General features: G+C 36.9%; 1 protein-coding gene across 1 annotated transcript in view; it reads left to right on the top strand.

The window, feature by feature from the left end:
• The window catches only part of LOC309477979 (DNA repair protein RAD50-like), a 79,401-nt gene that overhangs the window by 10,784 nt on the left and 54,759 nt on the right, over window positions 1-13,858 (top strand). Inside the window, exons 2-7 of the mRNA XM_082141519.1 lie at window positions 6,746-6,829; window positions 7,029-7,171; window positions 8,959-9,144; window positions 10,982-11,186; window positions 12,496-12,624; window positions 13,679-13,844. Coding sequence (XP_081997645.1) covers window positions 6,746-6,829; window positions 7,029-7,171; window positions 8,959-9,144; window positions 10,982-11,186; window positions 12,496-12,624; window positions 13,679-13,844 — 913 coding nt within the window. The remainder of the gene's footprint in view (window positions 1-6,745; window positions 6,830-7,028; window positions 7,172-8,958; window positions 9,145-10,981; window positions 11,187-12,495; window positions 12,625-13,678; window positions 13,845-13,858) is intronic.

Raw genomic sequence — 13,858 nt, forward strand, 5'->3', positions numbered from 1 at the left:
AAACAAGAACATGTCTCCATCACAACACTCTTTACAGTAGTTTTAAATTCATTTATGGAAATAAGAGTTTCTAACTTTAGCTCTTTTTGTAGATTATTCCACCCCCAAGGTGCTAAATAAGAAAAAGCAGTTTTTCCCAATTCGGTTTTAACTCGTGGAACATTAAAAAGGAACCACTTTGAGGAGACATGATCAGTCTTACTATGTGGATCTTACTGTGGTGTTTTAGTGTTTTATTATTTTTATTTTTATTTTATTTTTTATTTTAGAATTGCTTGTACAGCACTTTGGTACAACTCACTGTTGTTGGAATAGTGCTTTATAAATAAAGAAAGAAAGAAAGAAAGCGTAGCTGATAGATACCAGAGCAGACAGAGAGGAGGTTACAGAGGTACAGTGGAAATTTGCCAAGTATAGCTTTATAAATAAAGATATACCAGTGCTGTTGTCTACGAATTTTAAGTGATGTCCAACCAACTAAATCATAAAGAATGCAGTGATGGGTAAGGGACTTTGTATTTGTTATGAATCGTAGTGATGCATGGTAAACTGAATCAACATGACGCAGGATGGAAAATGCAGCATGCATGTGCAATTTATCTCCATAATCAATAACAGGCAGAAAAGTAGCTTGCACAAGTTTCTTCTTAGCACTAAAAGTAAAGCAAGATTTGTTTCTGTAATAGAAGCCGAGCTTGACTTTAAGTTTCTTAACTAAAGCAGTAATATGTTCATTGAAGGAAAGCTTATCATCTATCCATATCCCCAAGTACTTGTATGAAGACACTCTCTCAATTGATTTCCCATCTAATGAGAAAAGGCCACAATTGTCAAGTAGCTGTGCTCGAGCTTTTGAGAAGACCATAAACTTTGTTTTCTGTGTATTTAAAACCAGTTTTAGACTCAATAATGTGTATTGCAATGCCTGAAACGCAGTCTGAAGTTCCTGCACTGCTACTGAAATGGTGGAAGCCTGGGTGTAAACCACTGTATCATCAGCGTATAAATGTAATTTGGCTTGATCTCTATCCAAATCATTTATAAAAATTGAAAACAGAATGGGTCCTAAGATTGATCCTTGAGGGACACCTTTAGTTATCTCAAGAAAATCAGATTTATAACCTTCAGCATAAACACATTGAGTACGATCTACAAAATAATTCTGGAACCATGCAACAGCCTTCTCACTTAAACCAATTGAACGTAGTTTGGTCAATAACAATCCATGATCAACCAAATCAAATGCCTTAGAAAGATCAACAAATAATGCAGCAGAATGTTGCTTCTTATCTAAGGCCCCAATAATATCATTTGTCACTAATGTAGCAGCAGTGATAGTGCTATGGCCACTTCTGAACCCTGACTGAAAATTATTTAGAATGTTTTTGTCAGTCAAATACTGTTTTAACTGTACATTCACAAATGATTCCAAGATCTTTGACAAAACAGAAAGTTTTGATATTGGACGGTAATTATTCAATTCTGATAGGTCTCCACCTTTATGTAAAGGGAGAACATAGGCTGCTTTCCAACTTTTAGGAAATGAGTTTGAAAGAAGACTCAAATTAAAAATATGCGCTATGGGCTCAGCAATAATATCAGCTGCCACTTTTAACAGAAAGGGATCCAGATTATCTGTACCTGCTGACTTTTTGTGATCAATGTCTCTGAGGGCTTTATGAACTTCTGAAACTGAAATCGGTTTAAAATTAAACAATTCCCGATTTACATTTTCAGATGCTGACATGGCAGGACATGGGACAGATTTATTTACGGTTTGATTAAATATGAATCCAGCCTGAATAAAGTGTTTATTAAACTGATTGACTATGACTGCTTTGTCTTTTATTTCATCTGAACCAATAAGAATCTGTTCTGGGAGGTTTGAGGTCACACGTGCACCCGACAAAGATTTAATTGATTTCCTAAACTTTTTGATTGGTACATATTTATTTACAATGGAAATAAAATTTAAATGAAAAAAAATCCCATGCCAGTTCAGCATCCGAAAACAAAGACACCCTGCTGAGTTCACTATGATACAGATCATGCAGAAAAGCCTGTTGTTCAAAACTTTTAAAATGTCTTTTTAGGATCATGTGCGGTTTTACCTTAGGGATTTTTGTATTTCTTACACAAGCGACTGCACAATGGTCACTGACGTCATTACAAAATACGGCAGTTGAGGTATATTTATGAACTGAGTTTGCTATGATTAGATCTAGGAGAGTAGATTTTATTTCTGCTTTGGGATTTATTCTTGTCGGTTCATTAATAAGTTGCACTAAGTTTAAGTCATTACATAAGTCTTTAAAACAATCAGAGTTCCCAGAAAGCCAGTCCCAATTCATATCACCCATAAGAATAAATTCAGAGTGATTAATTTCATGTAATATTTCGGATATAGATTGGAAAGCATCCTTTGAAGCAGATGGAGGTCTATAACACCCAACTACTGTAATATCAGCATCTTTTGAAATATTCACTTTCACGGTCAGAATTTCAAACTGTTTAGCTTTAGTTAGTGATAGGGTTACCGAGCTTATAAACTTGGATTTCACATATATGGCAACCCCACCTCCTTTGCCAACCCGATCAGTTCTATAAACTTTAAAACCTTCAATAGAAATAAGTTCATCAGATACAGATTTTTTAAGCCAGGTTTCAGAGATAATAATGATATCAGCATTGGTTGTATTAGCCCAGATCTTAATCATATTTAGTTTCTTTACTTTTAATGAAGATGATTGTGTGTTAAGCGTCTGCGACTTACTTTCACTTTGATTTGCGATAGTTTGCACATTGGCTTGATGAGTTTCTCAGCTGCTCACCTGTGGTGATGCTGCAGTAGTACCGTCATATCTGGCTATACATGAATATCAGATGATGTCACCAACGTCTCCTCACTGACGTCACTCACTTCTAGAACTTGTCTGCCGCCATCTTGAGTACCTGATTCACGTCAGTCGCAAAGGAACTAGCTAGCTATGCCTTCAACATGTGCGGTAGGGTGCAACAACAAAAAAGGAGACCCCAAAATATCATTTTACAGGCTACCTCAGGACGAAAAAAGATGCCGTATTTTGCGGGTGGGACGAGTGGGACATGTCCCCACCACTTTTGAAACATCTCGCGGCAGGAATGTACCAATACAAATAATCAAAACATCTCCAGTTAACTAGCAGAGCATTCATTTCGTTTGTTTGTTAAATAAGAGGCGATCTAGCGCTGAAATGTGTTGTTTCTGAAATCAAGTGATCAAAGTGCTCGTTGCCGCTGCGATCAGTGGTGCGGATACTGTGTTTGTTTGTGGCTCGCGCACAGCCTTCACTCGGATGCGTGCTTCAATGTGGAGAGACTCTCTATTTGTTCCGGTGAAATTACAAAACAAACTGCACACAAACGTGTCCCTGCCTGATATACAACCACTGATAAACATAATCGGTTTTGATGAGAAAAAAATAAAATAAAAATATATGAGTCCGGATTAGAACACAGAACCCAGAACCTCTGACACGCTTGGCAAAAGTTCTGCCCCTGGACCATTTAAATACACGCTTAAAATAGTCGGATCAACATATAATATAATTGAATGCCAGGATTGGTTGTTCGGTAGCACCGGACAGAGGCTTGAAGTACGCATCAGGTATCGCGTAGGGATCGCGTTATAACGATATTATTTTTTGAAAGTAGCGTTTCGTTTCATGGCAGTCGAGGTGCGAAATGTTGTCTTTCGTAGCCATTTACTGTATCCGTACGAAGCTGTAAATAGTAGCAAGCTAGCTAGTTAATGCTTGTCAGTACCATAGACAGTACTAGGTAGGTACTCAAGATGGCGGCAGTCAACTGGAAAAAGAGCGGATGACGTAAGAGGTCACGTGACTGATATTCATGTATAACATGATATATAGCCTATAGACCTTATGTAGCCCCGCCCCTTTTCAGCGCTGCGCTCGTTGTCTTTTGACTTCCGGTCTGTATTTTCACAGCGATTTTGCGTGTTTATTAATGAACGGCTCGTTTTAAAATCTTCCCGGTTAAAATGCACGGACACGGAGCAAGAAATGAGCTCTTATAGAGAGAGGATGAGCTCCCATGAAAGCAGTAAAATCATACACCTGTGGGGGTCTCTAAAAATCATCAGCACCATTAATATGTAAGTGTCTAAAATAAATGTGCACAGTTCAATTAAATGGTCAATTTCGCCCTCTTTAACAATACAATACATTAAATGTACGAAGCAAACTTTGTACAAAGCTGAAAAAATCTCAACAACAGTGAAATAAGATCGCATGATTTATCTGTCAATCAGATGCATGTAAAAGTGTAGTTCGTTACTATAGCAACAGTGGGCTCCCAGCACATTTTCGGTAGAACGAAATTTTTTTATTTTTTATTTAACATATTAACCATACACCACTCATTTTTATTTATTATTATTTAAAAAAAATTTACTGCCACTTTTTTATTCATACTGTTGTAAATCTCTTTTTAATCGGACCTCTCACTTAACCTTCTTTGCTTTCAATTATGAAATGATTCAAATGAAAAGATTCAAATGATCTTACCTGGTCTTACTTTTCAAAATTAGTAATAAAACAATCGCTCTTGACAACAGGGAAAGCTAGTATGTTTGCTTAGCATACCGTCAAACACTACAATTTATGAGTTTAATATCATGTTTTGCTCCAAAAACACAATACATGTCAGTCGTGTTTAAAGTGACTTCTGTGGTTTCATGTTGCTTCTTAACACAGAGTGAGAATATATTATTTTATTATATTCTATGATACAAGCTATGTTGATTAGCATTGCATTAAAAGTATAGTTCACCCAAAAATGAAAATTAGCCTATGATTTACTCACCCTCAAGTCCTCCTAGGTGTATAATATATGACATTCTTCTTTCAGTATACAATCAGAGTTATATTAAAAAATATTCTGGCTCTTACAAGCTTTATAATGGGAGAGTAAATGGCTGGAAAAAATTAGGAAAACAAATTACTCCACTCGGCTCCAGTTGGTAAATAAAGGCCTTCAGAAGCAAAGCCATGGGTTTTTGTAAGAAAAATACCCATATTTATAACTTTATAATCTAAAATAACTAGCTTCCGCCAGACGACCGTACGCATACTACGCAATTTGACTTGCGTCACAAGAGTAACCCGTGATGCATGATGTAGGAGTATCGTAAGCTTAGAAACCTCTCGCGGTTTAAACAAATAGGGCTGTGCAACAAACTGAAGCTCCTCTTCTATTATATAGAAATACTCCGTCATTTCTCTTCAAAATGGCTAATTCGTGACCGATGTTTTGTTTAGCTCTTTCCTCTGAGCTTCCACGTTCGTCATTACGCTGTGTGTCAGGTCACGGGTTTTCCACCGTAAATCGATGTGTACGGCCGTCTGGCGGAAGCTAGTGATTATAGTTTATAAAGTTTTAAATATGGGTATTTTCCTTAGACAAACGCATGGCTTCACTTCAGAAGGCCTTTATTAACCCCCTGGAGTAAAAGTGGAACACTTTTATCATGGATGGATGCACTTTTTTGGGCTTCAAATTTTCTCCAGCCATTCACTGCCATTATAAAGCTTGGAAGAGCCAAGACATTTTTTGGACTGATTGTATTCGTCTGAAAGAAGAATGTCATATACACCTAGGATGACTTGGGGGTGAGTAAATCAGGGGCTAATTTTCCTTTTTGGGTGAACTATCCCTTTAAAGACATATACATCATTCTTACGAAAATACCTGAGATAGCTTGATGAACAGATATATTATCGCTATCATCTGTTTGTCTTCATGTTTCATCAGTTAAAACATCTCTATTTGCATGTTATTATATCCATATAAGGCATTTCTTGAAATGTCATAAGTTTTATACTTCTATGAATCTCACTTGTGGACTTTCTGCATGAGGGATGAATCAGTACTGGGCTTCCAGTATGAATGAAACGGATGACATGTGAGTGTTTAGCGATCCATACCGCTATCATCTCCCCATTTTGGGTAAAAATAGAAAAATAATATTAAAGTACTTTGTAACGTAGTTACTTTTAGTTTTTAAGCAAACGACGTATTTACTCTTACTTGAGTCATATTATTTTTCAGTACTTAAGTAGCAATACTTGGTAACACTTTAGGTAACACTTTATTTTACAGTGTCATTGTTACAGTGTAATTATATATTCAAGTACTGAGTAATAATAATTAACAACATGTACTTACTATAGGGTTAGGGTAGGTTTAGGATTTGGTTGAGGGTTAATTGCATGTAATTATGCATAATTTACTCGTATTACTATGGTAAGTACATGTAACCTATGTAACAAGGACACTGTAAAATAAAGTGTGGTCCCACTTTACATTAAGTGGCCCTAATACCTGTGAACGTACATGGTAACTACATGTGTACATAGTATGTAACTACAGTGTAATTACAAACTGGTACATAGTATCCACAGCTGTAATGTTTGTGTAACTACACATGTAACGACCCACAGAATGGTATGTGTAAGTACACATGTGTAACAGGAATTATGTAACTACAATTTTGTAGTTTTTTACAGCAACAAAAAAACTGCATTTGTAGTTTCTACGAATATAAAGTGTGTGAACATTCGCCGGTTCCCACCTCCTTCTTCCCATAGCAATATACCTTGTTACAGCGTTTTTAGAGTAACCCTTTCGCCATGGGGCGCAGGAATAAGGTGGCTATTAACTATTTCTTTTTATGAATTTCCAGACCATCATTGAGTGTCTCAAATACATCACTTCAGGAGACTTTCCACCAGGAAGTAAAGGAAACACCTTTGTCCACGATCCCAAAGTAGGTCCTTGACAGGAGTAATTCAAGTAAACAAATATAAGCTGTTATAGAAATGTTCTCAATTACACATATTTTTGCTTGTCTTATTCAACTTTTTCAAACTTGCAAACATTGTTTCGTATTGTCAATGCAAGAGCTGGGCAGTATGACACTTAGTTTTTAAAGAGTTTTAATTATAGATAATGTTGGTCTGTTGTAGGATGTTCATGAAACGGATGTACAGGCACGGATCAGACTCCAGTTTAGAGATGTGAATGGCGATGCTGTGGTAGTCCAGAAGTCTATGCAAAGTACACAGAAGGGAAAGAAAACTGAGTTCAAATCCCTTGAGGGTTTCATCAAGTAAGTTGTCTTTTACTAGTCTCTTATACTCACCAAGGCTTCATTTATTTGAGCAAAAATTCAGTAAAAGTAGCAATACTGTAAAAATATTATGTTCCCATTCAGTCAGTCACGTTTGACGTTACGATGATACTGATGTAATGGGGTCTCGCCTGGGAGACCGATCACCTCCAAGTGGTAACAAAACGAGCCAATGGACATTGGCCAGTGAGATTTGCATGCCGAATCACACCCACCAAGACAATACGGGTATAAATAGGACCGGTATACTCAATTCATACATACTTTGCTTCTAAGCTGAGTGGTTGTCAAGTGATCGCTCATTTCTAGATCACCTTCACAGAAGAGTGCAAATTTTCTAAAGAAAATGAAGAGAGCAAAACAGCAATTTGCATTGCTATTAGGAGTTCTACACCAAAAACAGCAATTGTTATTGCTACTGTTTGCTTTCCTTTCAGCTCGGAAACCATTCCCTCACCAGCTGTAGCGTCTGGAGTCATTGGCTCAGTCCGTAGTGACCTGGACTTTCTCGAGGTATCAGGAAGCCCTGCCATCACTTCCTCTTCCTCTGTAGTCTCTGCCGAATTCCAAGCCACATTCTCCATCGTCGCCTTCTTCATCTGTGACCGCAACCCAGCCCTGGTTTTTCGTCCTTTTAGCGCTGTTTTGTGAGTTGATATCCCACCGCTGCCACCACTTTGGGGGGAAGGGAAAAAGTAACTGGAGTCCGTAAAAAAAAAAAAAAAAAAAAACATGGCTTACTCACACAGCACTCTAATGCAGGGTGTAATTTATTTACAGTGCCAATGAGTAAGACAGTCCACAGTGAAGTATATTTGTACATGTGTGCACAACCTGTTTGGCCGACGCAGCGTTTACCCGCCGAAAGACCGACTACTCCCAGACAACAAACAAACAAACGAACGAAGACACAAGGACAAAACACAAGACACGGATAATGTGTGTGTGTGTGTGTGTGTGTGTGTGTGTGTGTGTGTGTGTGTGTGTGTGTGTGTGTGAAATGATCGGTATGAGACTAGGCTGAAGGGAAATGTGGTGCAGAGAAATGTCCGTGAGCCATCGGTCTGGCGTGAGGAGTGCAGTCTGGAGTGAATTGATTTGCGCAGACATTTAATTTAGGTATATTTTGCGGCACATGGGAGAAAATGAAGACTCTTACGCTCACTCTTACATCCAACAACAGAACACCGGGATTACTTACAAGACACTGTCACTAGAGCTGCTCGAGCGCAGAGGAAATGGCGGATAGCGTACAACTCGCTGAGGGCGGAAACTATGGTAATGCAGGACTGTCAGTCAGCGGCCATGGGCGGGGCCTGAGCAGTATGATGTCACACTGCTCAGAGAATCAAAACGGCATATCTAATGAGACTGCTTTGGTTTAATGGGGATTAAAGTAAAAGGAGATGGTGGATTTTTATCATTGTTGGGTGATTGTGTTCACACACTGCCAACACACATTAATGTCCAAATACCATGTAAAAGTGGATTTTGCATAATAGGTGCCCTATAATATTCATGAGGTGAGACATTGCTATTAAAGGATAAGCACCCAGCACTTCGCCCACACATCGCACCAGAACCGTTTTTGGAACCAAAACTTAGGAATTTCGCACGGTTCCAGCATTTTTAAAAAAACACTTCCGGTTCTCGGTTCCCAACCCTTTACTCCCACTTGGCCCATGAAAAGTGTAAATTATGTTCCCTGTTTGAAGGACTTGTTTTCTTGTTGGATGTTAATACATCTTGACCTCTCTTGATGTCAGGCACAGAGAGAAAGAGATCCAGAGCTCTAAATGTGCTGAACTAGACCGTGAGATGATCTCATCCCTGGGCGTCTCCAAAGCTGTCATCAGCCATGTCATCTTCTGCCACCAAGAGGAGTCCAACTGGCCTCTCAGTGAAGGGAAAGCCCTCAAGCAGAAGTTTGATGAGATTTTCTCAGCCACAAGGTATTTTTATCTGGACAATGGCTTTGTCACTGAAGCTTCATTCATTAAAAGGGTCATATTGTACTTTTTATTATTGTTCTTTTTTTTTTTTTTTTTTGAGGTCCACATATGACTCTTTGGTAAAATATGTTTTAGTTTTTCATTTTACATCCTTTCTCTGAAACGTAGAATTAGACGATCCCCTTCACAAATGCTTAATGGGCAACAGCACTGAATGCCTTTAATTTTTGTCTAGTAATTTTTATAGCAATAATGCTTTTGGAGTGTGAAGGATGTTTTCAGTCAGTTTATGAGTTCATCAAGTTATTTTATCTCAAAAGATCTAGGAAAAGGTATTCTTGCTGCATAGATATATCATCCCCATAACAGCATTCAAATGAAGTTTTAATCATTAATATGTAATAATATATATATATATATATATATATATATATATATATATATATATATATAGTGGTTTGAAAAAGTGTTTGCCCCCTTGGTAAATATGATCAAATATGGCTGTAAAAAATAAATCTGCATTTTTAATCCTTTTGATATTTTATTTTAAAAATGTGCAAAAATCTAACCTTTCATTGAAGTAAAATAATTGAAAGTGGGGGGAAAATCACATTATGAAATAAATGTTTTTCTCCAAAACACATTGGGAACAATTGTTTGCCCCCTTTTATTAAATACTTTTTGCAACCTCTGTTTTCCAAGATAACAGCTCTGAGTTTTCTCCTATAATGCCTGATGAGTTTGGAGAACACCTGACAAGAGATCAGAGACCATTCCTCCATACAGAATCTCTCCATCCTGTTCTCCGTTATAAGATTTCTAGCACAGGCTGTCAGGTTTAGATTATTATCTGTTGGTATTTGATCGAATCCATGATGCCATGTATCTGAACAAGATGTCCAGGACCTCTGGCAGAAAATTAGGCCCACAGCATTAAAGATACAGCAGAGTATTTCATTTTACACATGGGGTACTTTTTTATCCCTGTGTGCACCAAACCCATCTTAAGTGTTTGCTGCCGAAAAAGCTAATGTTTTTGTTTCATCTGACCATCTGGACATCTTGTTCAGATACATGGCATCACGGATTCGATCAAATACCAACAGGATGGAGAGATTCTGTATGGAGGAATGGTCTCTGATCTCTTGTCAGGTGTTCTCCAAACTCATCAGGCATTATAGGAGAAAACTCAGAGCTGTTATCTTGGAAAACAGAGGTTGCAAAAAGTATTTAATAAAAGGGGGCAAACAATTGTTCCCAACGTGTTTTGGAGAAAAACATTTATTTCATAATGTGATTTTCCCCACACTTTCAATTATTTTACTCCAATGAAAGGTTAGATTTTTGCACATTTTTTAAATAAGATATCAAAAGGATTTAAAATGCAGATTTATTTTTTACAGCCATATTTGATCATATTTACCAAGGGGGCAAACACTTTTTCACACCACTATATATATATATATATATATATATCCTACAAGAAAACATCATCCCATTCCAAAGTCTTTTTAGAAGTTTGATATGTGTATATAATTATTTCTTTTCCCCTTTTCCCCTTCATTTAATGCATATTATTACCCTATAAAGGACTGTTGTGTATTATCTACACAATATATGTTTTGTAAATACTGTAAATTCTCAACAATCATGCCAGAGAAGCTTTGAACACTATGGGTCTAATTCTGTAGGCCTACACCAGTAGATGGCGATAAATGAGTGTCTATTTAAACAGACTTTTTTGCATATTGGCTTGTTGTCCTGTGGTGTCATTTACTCATATTAAGCTGGCATTACAAATGAATGGCCGAAAATAACCAAAACCTTTTGCTTAAAGGTACATTACGGTATTGGAGACCCTGAAGAAGTTGAGACAGAAGCAGTCCCGGACTGTTATTCTCTGCAGTACGGACCTCAAGTACCTAAAACAGTACAAAGATAAAGCCCTAGAGATTAGAGAGCTGCTGTCCACTAAAGAGGCTCAGCTTTCTTCCTCCAAAGAGAATGTCCAACGCATCGAGAATCAGATTGACCCACTGAAGGCGAGACACCAAGAATTTGTTGGCTGATCCGGTTTTCTTTTTCTTTTCTGTGGGATTTTAGAATAGAGGTTTTCCATTTTTGAGATCTGTGGCAGTTGATTGTTTTGGATAATGAATATTTAAAATTGTATTTAATAGAGGCAGGTGTATGGGTGGGCCGGTAGACATGATTAATCAGTACAAATTTTGGACTATCGTCTCTATCGCAGTTACACGCTCACGTGACGTTGCTGTGCGACATGGTCACGAAAACGTATCATTTGCATGCGTTTTCAAGCATTGGCCTTGAATGGTTAAGTACACAAACTTGTATGTCAAAACATTCATTTATGTCTTATGTGAAAGTAAACAGCTGAGAAAGAAAACACATGTGTATATTGGGTCAGGGTATTCGGTCTTAAAGTGCCTTATATTCCTGCTGTCTGTCTTTCATGTCTATCAAACTACAAAAGAGAGAAAATCTCTCCCTGACTAAATCACTTTTGTACATTTAATTAGAAGAAATTTATGTTTAACGTCCCCATTGAAGACTATAGTGTTTTTTTATTATTATTTGATTATACAGTTTATGTAGCATTTCTTATTTATTTGTTCTTCTGCATTTTTTTATTTTTTATTTTTTATTTATAATTTTTTTTGGTCATATATCTTGGAAATTGGTTTCTTATTCTTATTTTATCGCTGACTGTTTACATCTTCGAGCTTGAGTTTTTTTTTAGTTTTTTTTTTAAGCCTAGTATTCGTTTTTTGTGACCGGAATTATGACATTTCTATGGTATCAACATTTTTGTAATCATAACCTAATTTAAAGCAAAATGATATATATGGTGATATATATCGTTATCATGAAATAAATTACTTGTATCGTGATATAAGATTTTATTCATATCGTTGTTGTCATTGGCAGCAAATTCATCCCAAAAATATATGTTTTACATGTATGTATTTACATAAACATGTAATAATGTGTATTTTTAAATAATCCAGTCATTTAAATTATTTATTAATAAAAAGGTCATCAAGATTAATACTTTTTTTTTTTTTTTGATACTTGTTATTTACTTATACTTATTATTTTGATACCAAACTAAAATATAAAATTGATTCTAAATTATTGATAAGTCTGACATCAGTGCAAAAACAGAAGCTTCACATTATGATCAGTTGAGTTAAAAACAAAAGATAGATGAGCCCCACTGAAAATAGTCCAAATGTGTGCTTGTGACTGCACATCAGTTGAATTTTAGCTCATACACTAATGCAGTCATGTGATGTATATTCACTAAACACACTTTCCCCATATTTTCAGAACCGACTGTATGACATAGACAGCAGCCTCAGCAAAATAATGAAGTTGGATATTGACATCAAAGCTCTGGACAGCAGGAAGCAACAGATGAAGGATGATAACCGGGAACTAGAGGAAAAGATGGAGCAGGTAACCCAAGGTTTTTTTTTTTTGTTTTTTTTTTATATCAGTCATCAGTTATGAAGCTTTCACTGCTTCTCAGTATTAGTCATAAATGCCAGATAAGGATCATGCGAAAGCAGAGGAAGTGTTTTGCATAGAAAACATGTACAGGATGTTCAATAATTTATGGTTTTGGTATATTAACTGCTGCTGTTTTTCATCTGATGTTGGAATGAGGGGTTTGCGTTTGCTTGTTTTATATTGTTTGAAAATAAAAGAGGTCCATCCACTAAGTTTTCTTACTAAAAGCCATACAATTTTCTTCATTTACCTAAGGGTTCTTCTGGACTACTGGGGATCCAAATAAACTCTTAGTGTTATACTATGTGTTTGTTCTCAACAGTGCTCCCATTGAAGTCACATTAGTGTTGATGCTTTGGTTCACTGGTAGTCAAGTCAAGTCTCATTTATTTATATAGTGCTTTTTACAATACAGTTTGTTATCAAAGCAGCTTTACAGAGATAACAGGAAAATAGTGCAGCAAAGTTTGTTTCCAGAAGAAAACAGCGTCACAGTCCAGCTTAAGTAAGCTCAGTGATGTTTCATTTTTGGTGTAAAAAAAAAGTTAGTAATTTAGTTAATTTATATATATATATATATATAGCAGCTCTGGTGAAAACAGTGATGTCATCATCCAGCTCACCTCAGTTCTCAGATAATGGTGTCAATGCAGGCAGATCAATAATATTGTTGAATATTAAATTAAATGTCCCCAAGTGACAGATTTGAGTTCAACCTGAGTCATGTCTCGATTTATTCCTCCCCTCTTTCTTTCCCCAAAGGTTACTTCTTAAATTGTAATAAAACAGAGAGACAATCATCAATATTAAACATGTCTTGAGTCTGGAGAAATGTAGAGTTGTCAGCATTACAATGAAACGTAATACCATGTTTTCAAAACATATCACCTAAAGAGAGCATGTACGGAAAGAAAAACGAAGGGCCTAAGACAGAGCCTTGCAGCACACCGTGTGTTCATTCCTTGGGGCGCCTTGACTCTGTGTTGTGCTGTGTTTTTAGATGTTTCAGGGCTCAGATGATGAGCTGCAGGACATGTATCAGAACCACCAGCAGACTGTCAAAGAGAAGGAACGGAGACTTACGGAGTGCCAGCGCGAGTTAGAACGGGCCGGCCGAGAGTGCAAGAGGATGGACCGCATCAAAAATGACTTGCTAGTTGAGCAAGGTAGTCGTTTGCTC

Source organism: Leuciscus leuciscus, assembly GCF_965113295.1.
Source record: "Leuciscus leuciscus genome assembly, chromosome: 16".
Lineage (NCBI taxonomy): Eukaryota > Metazoa > Chordata > Actinopteri > Cypriniformes > Leuciscidae > Leuciscus > Leuciscus leuciscus.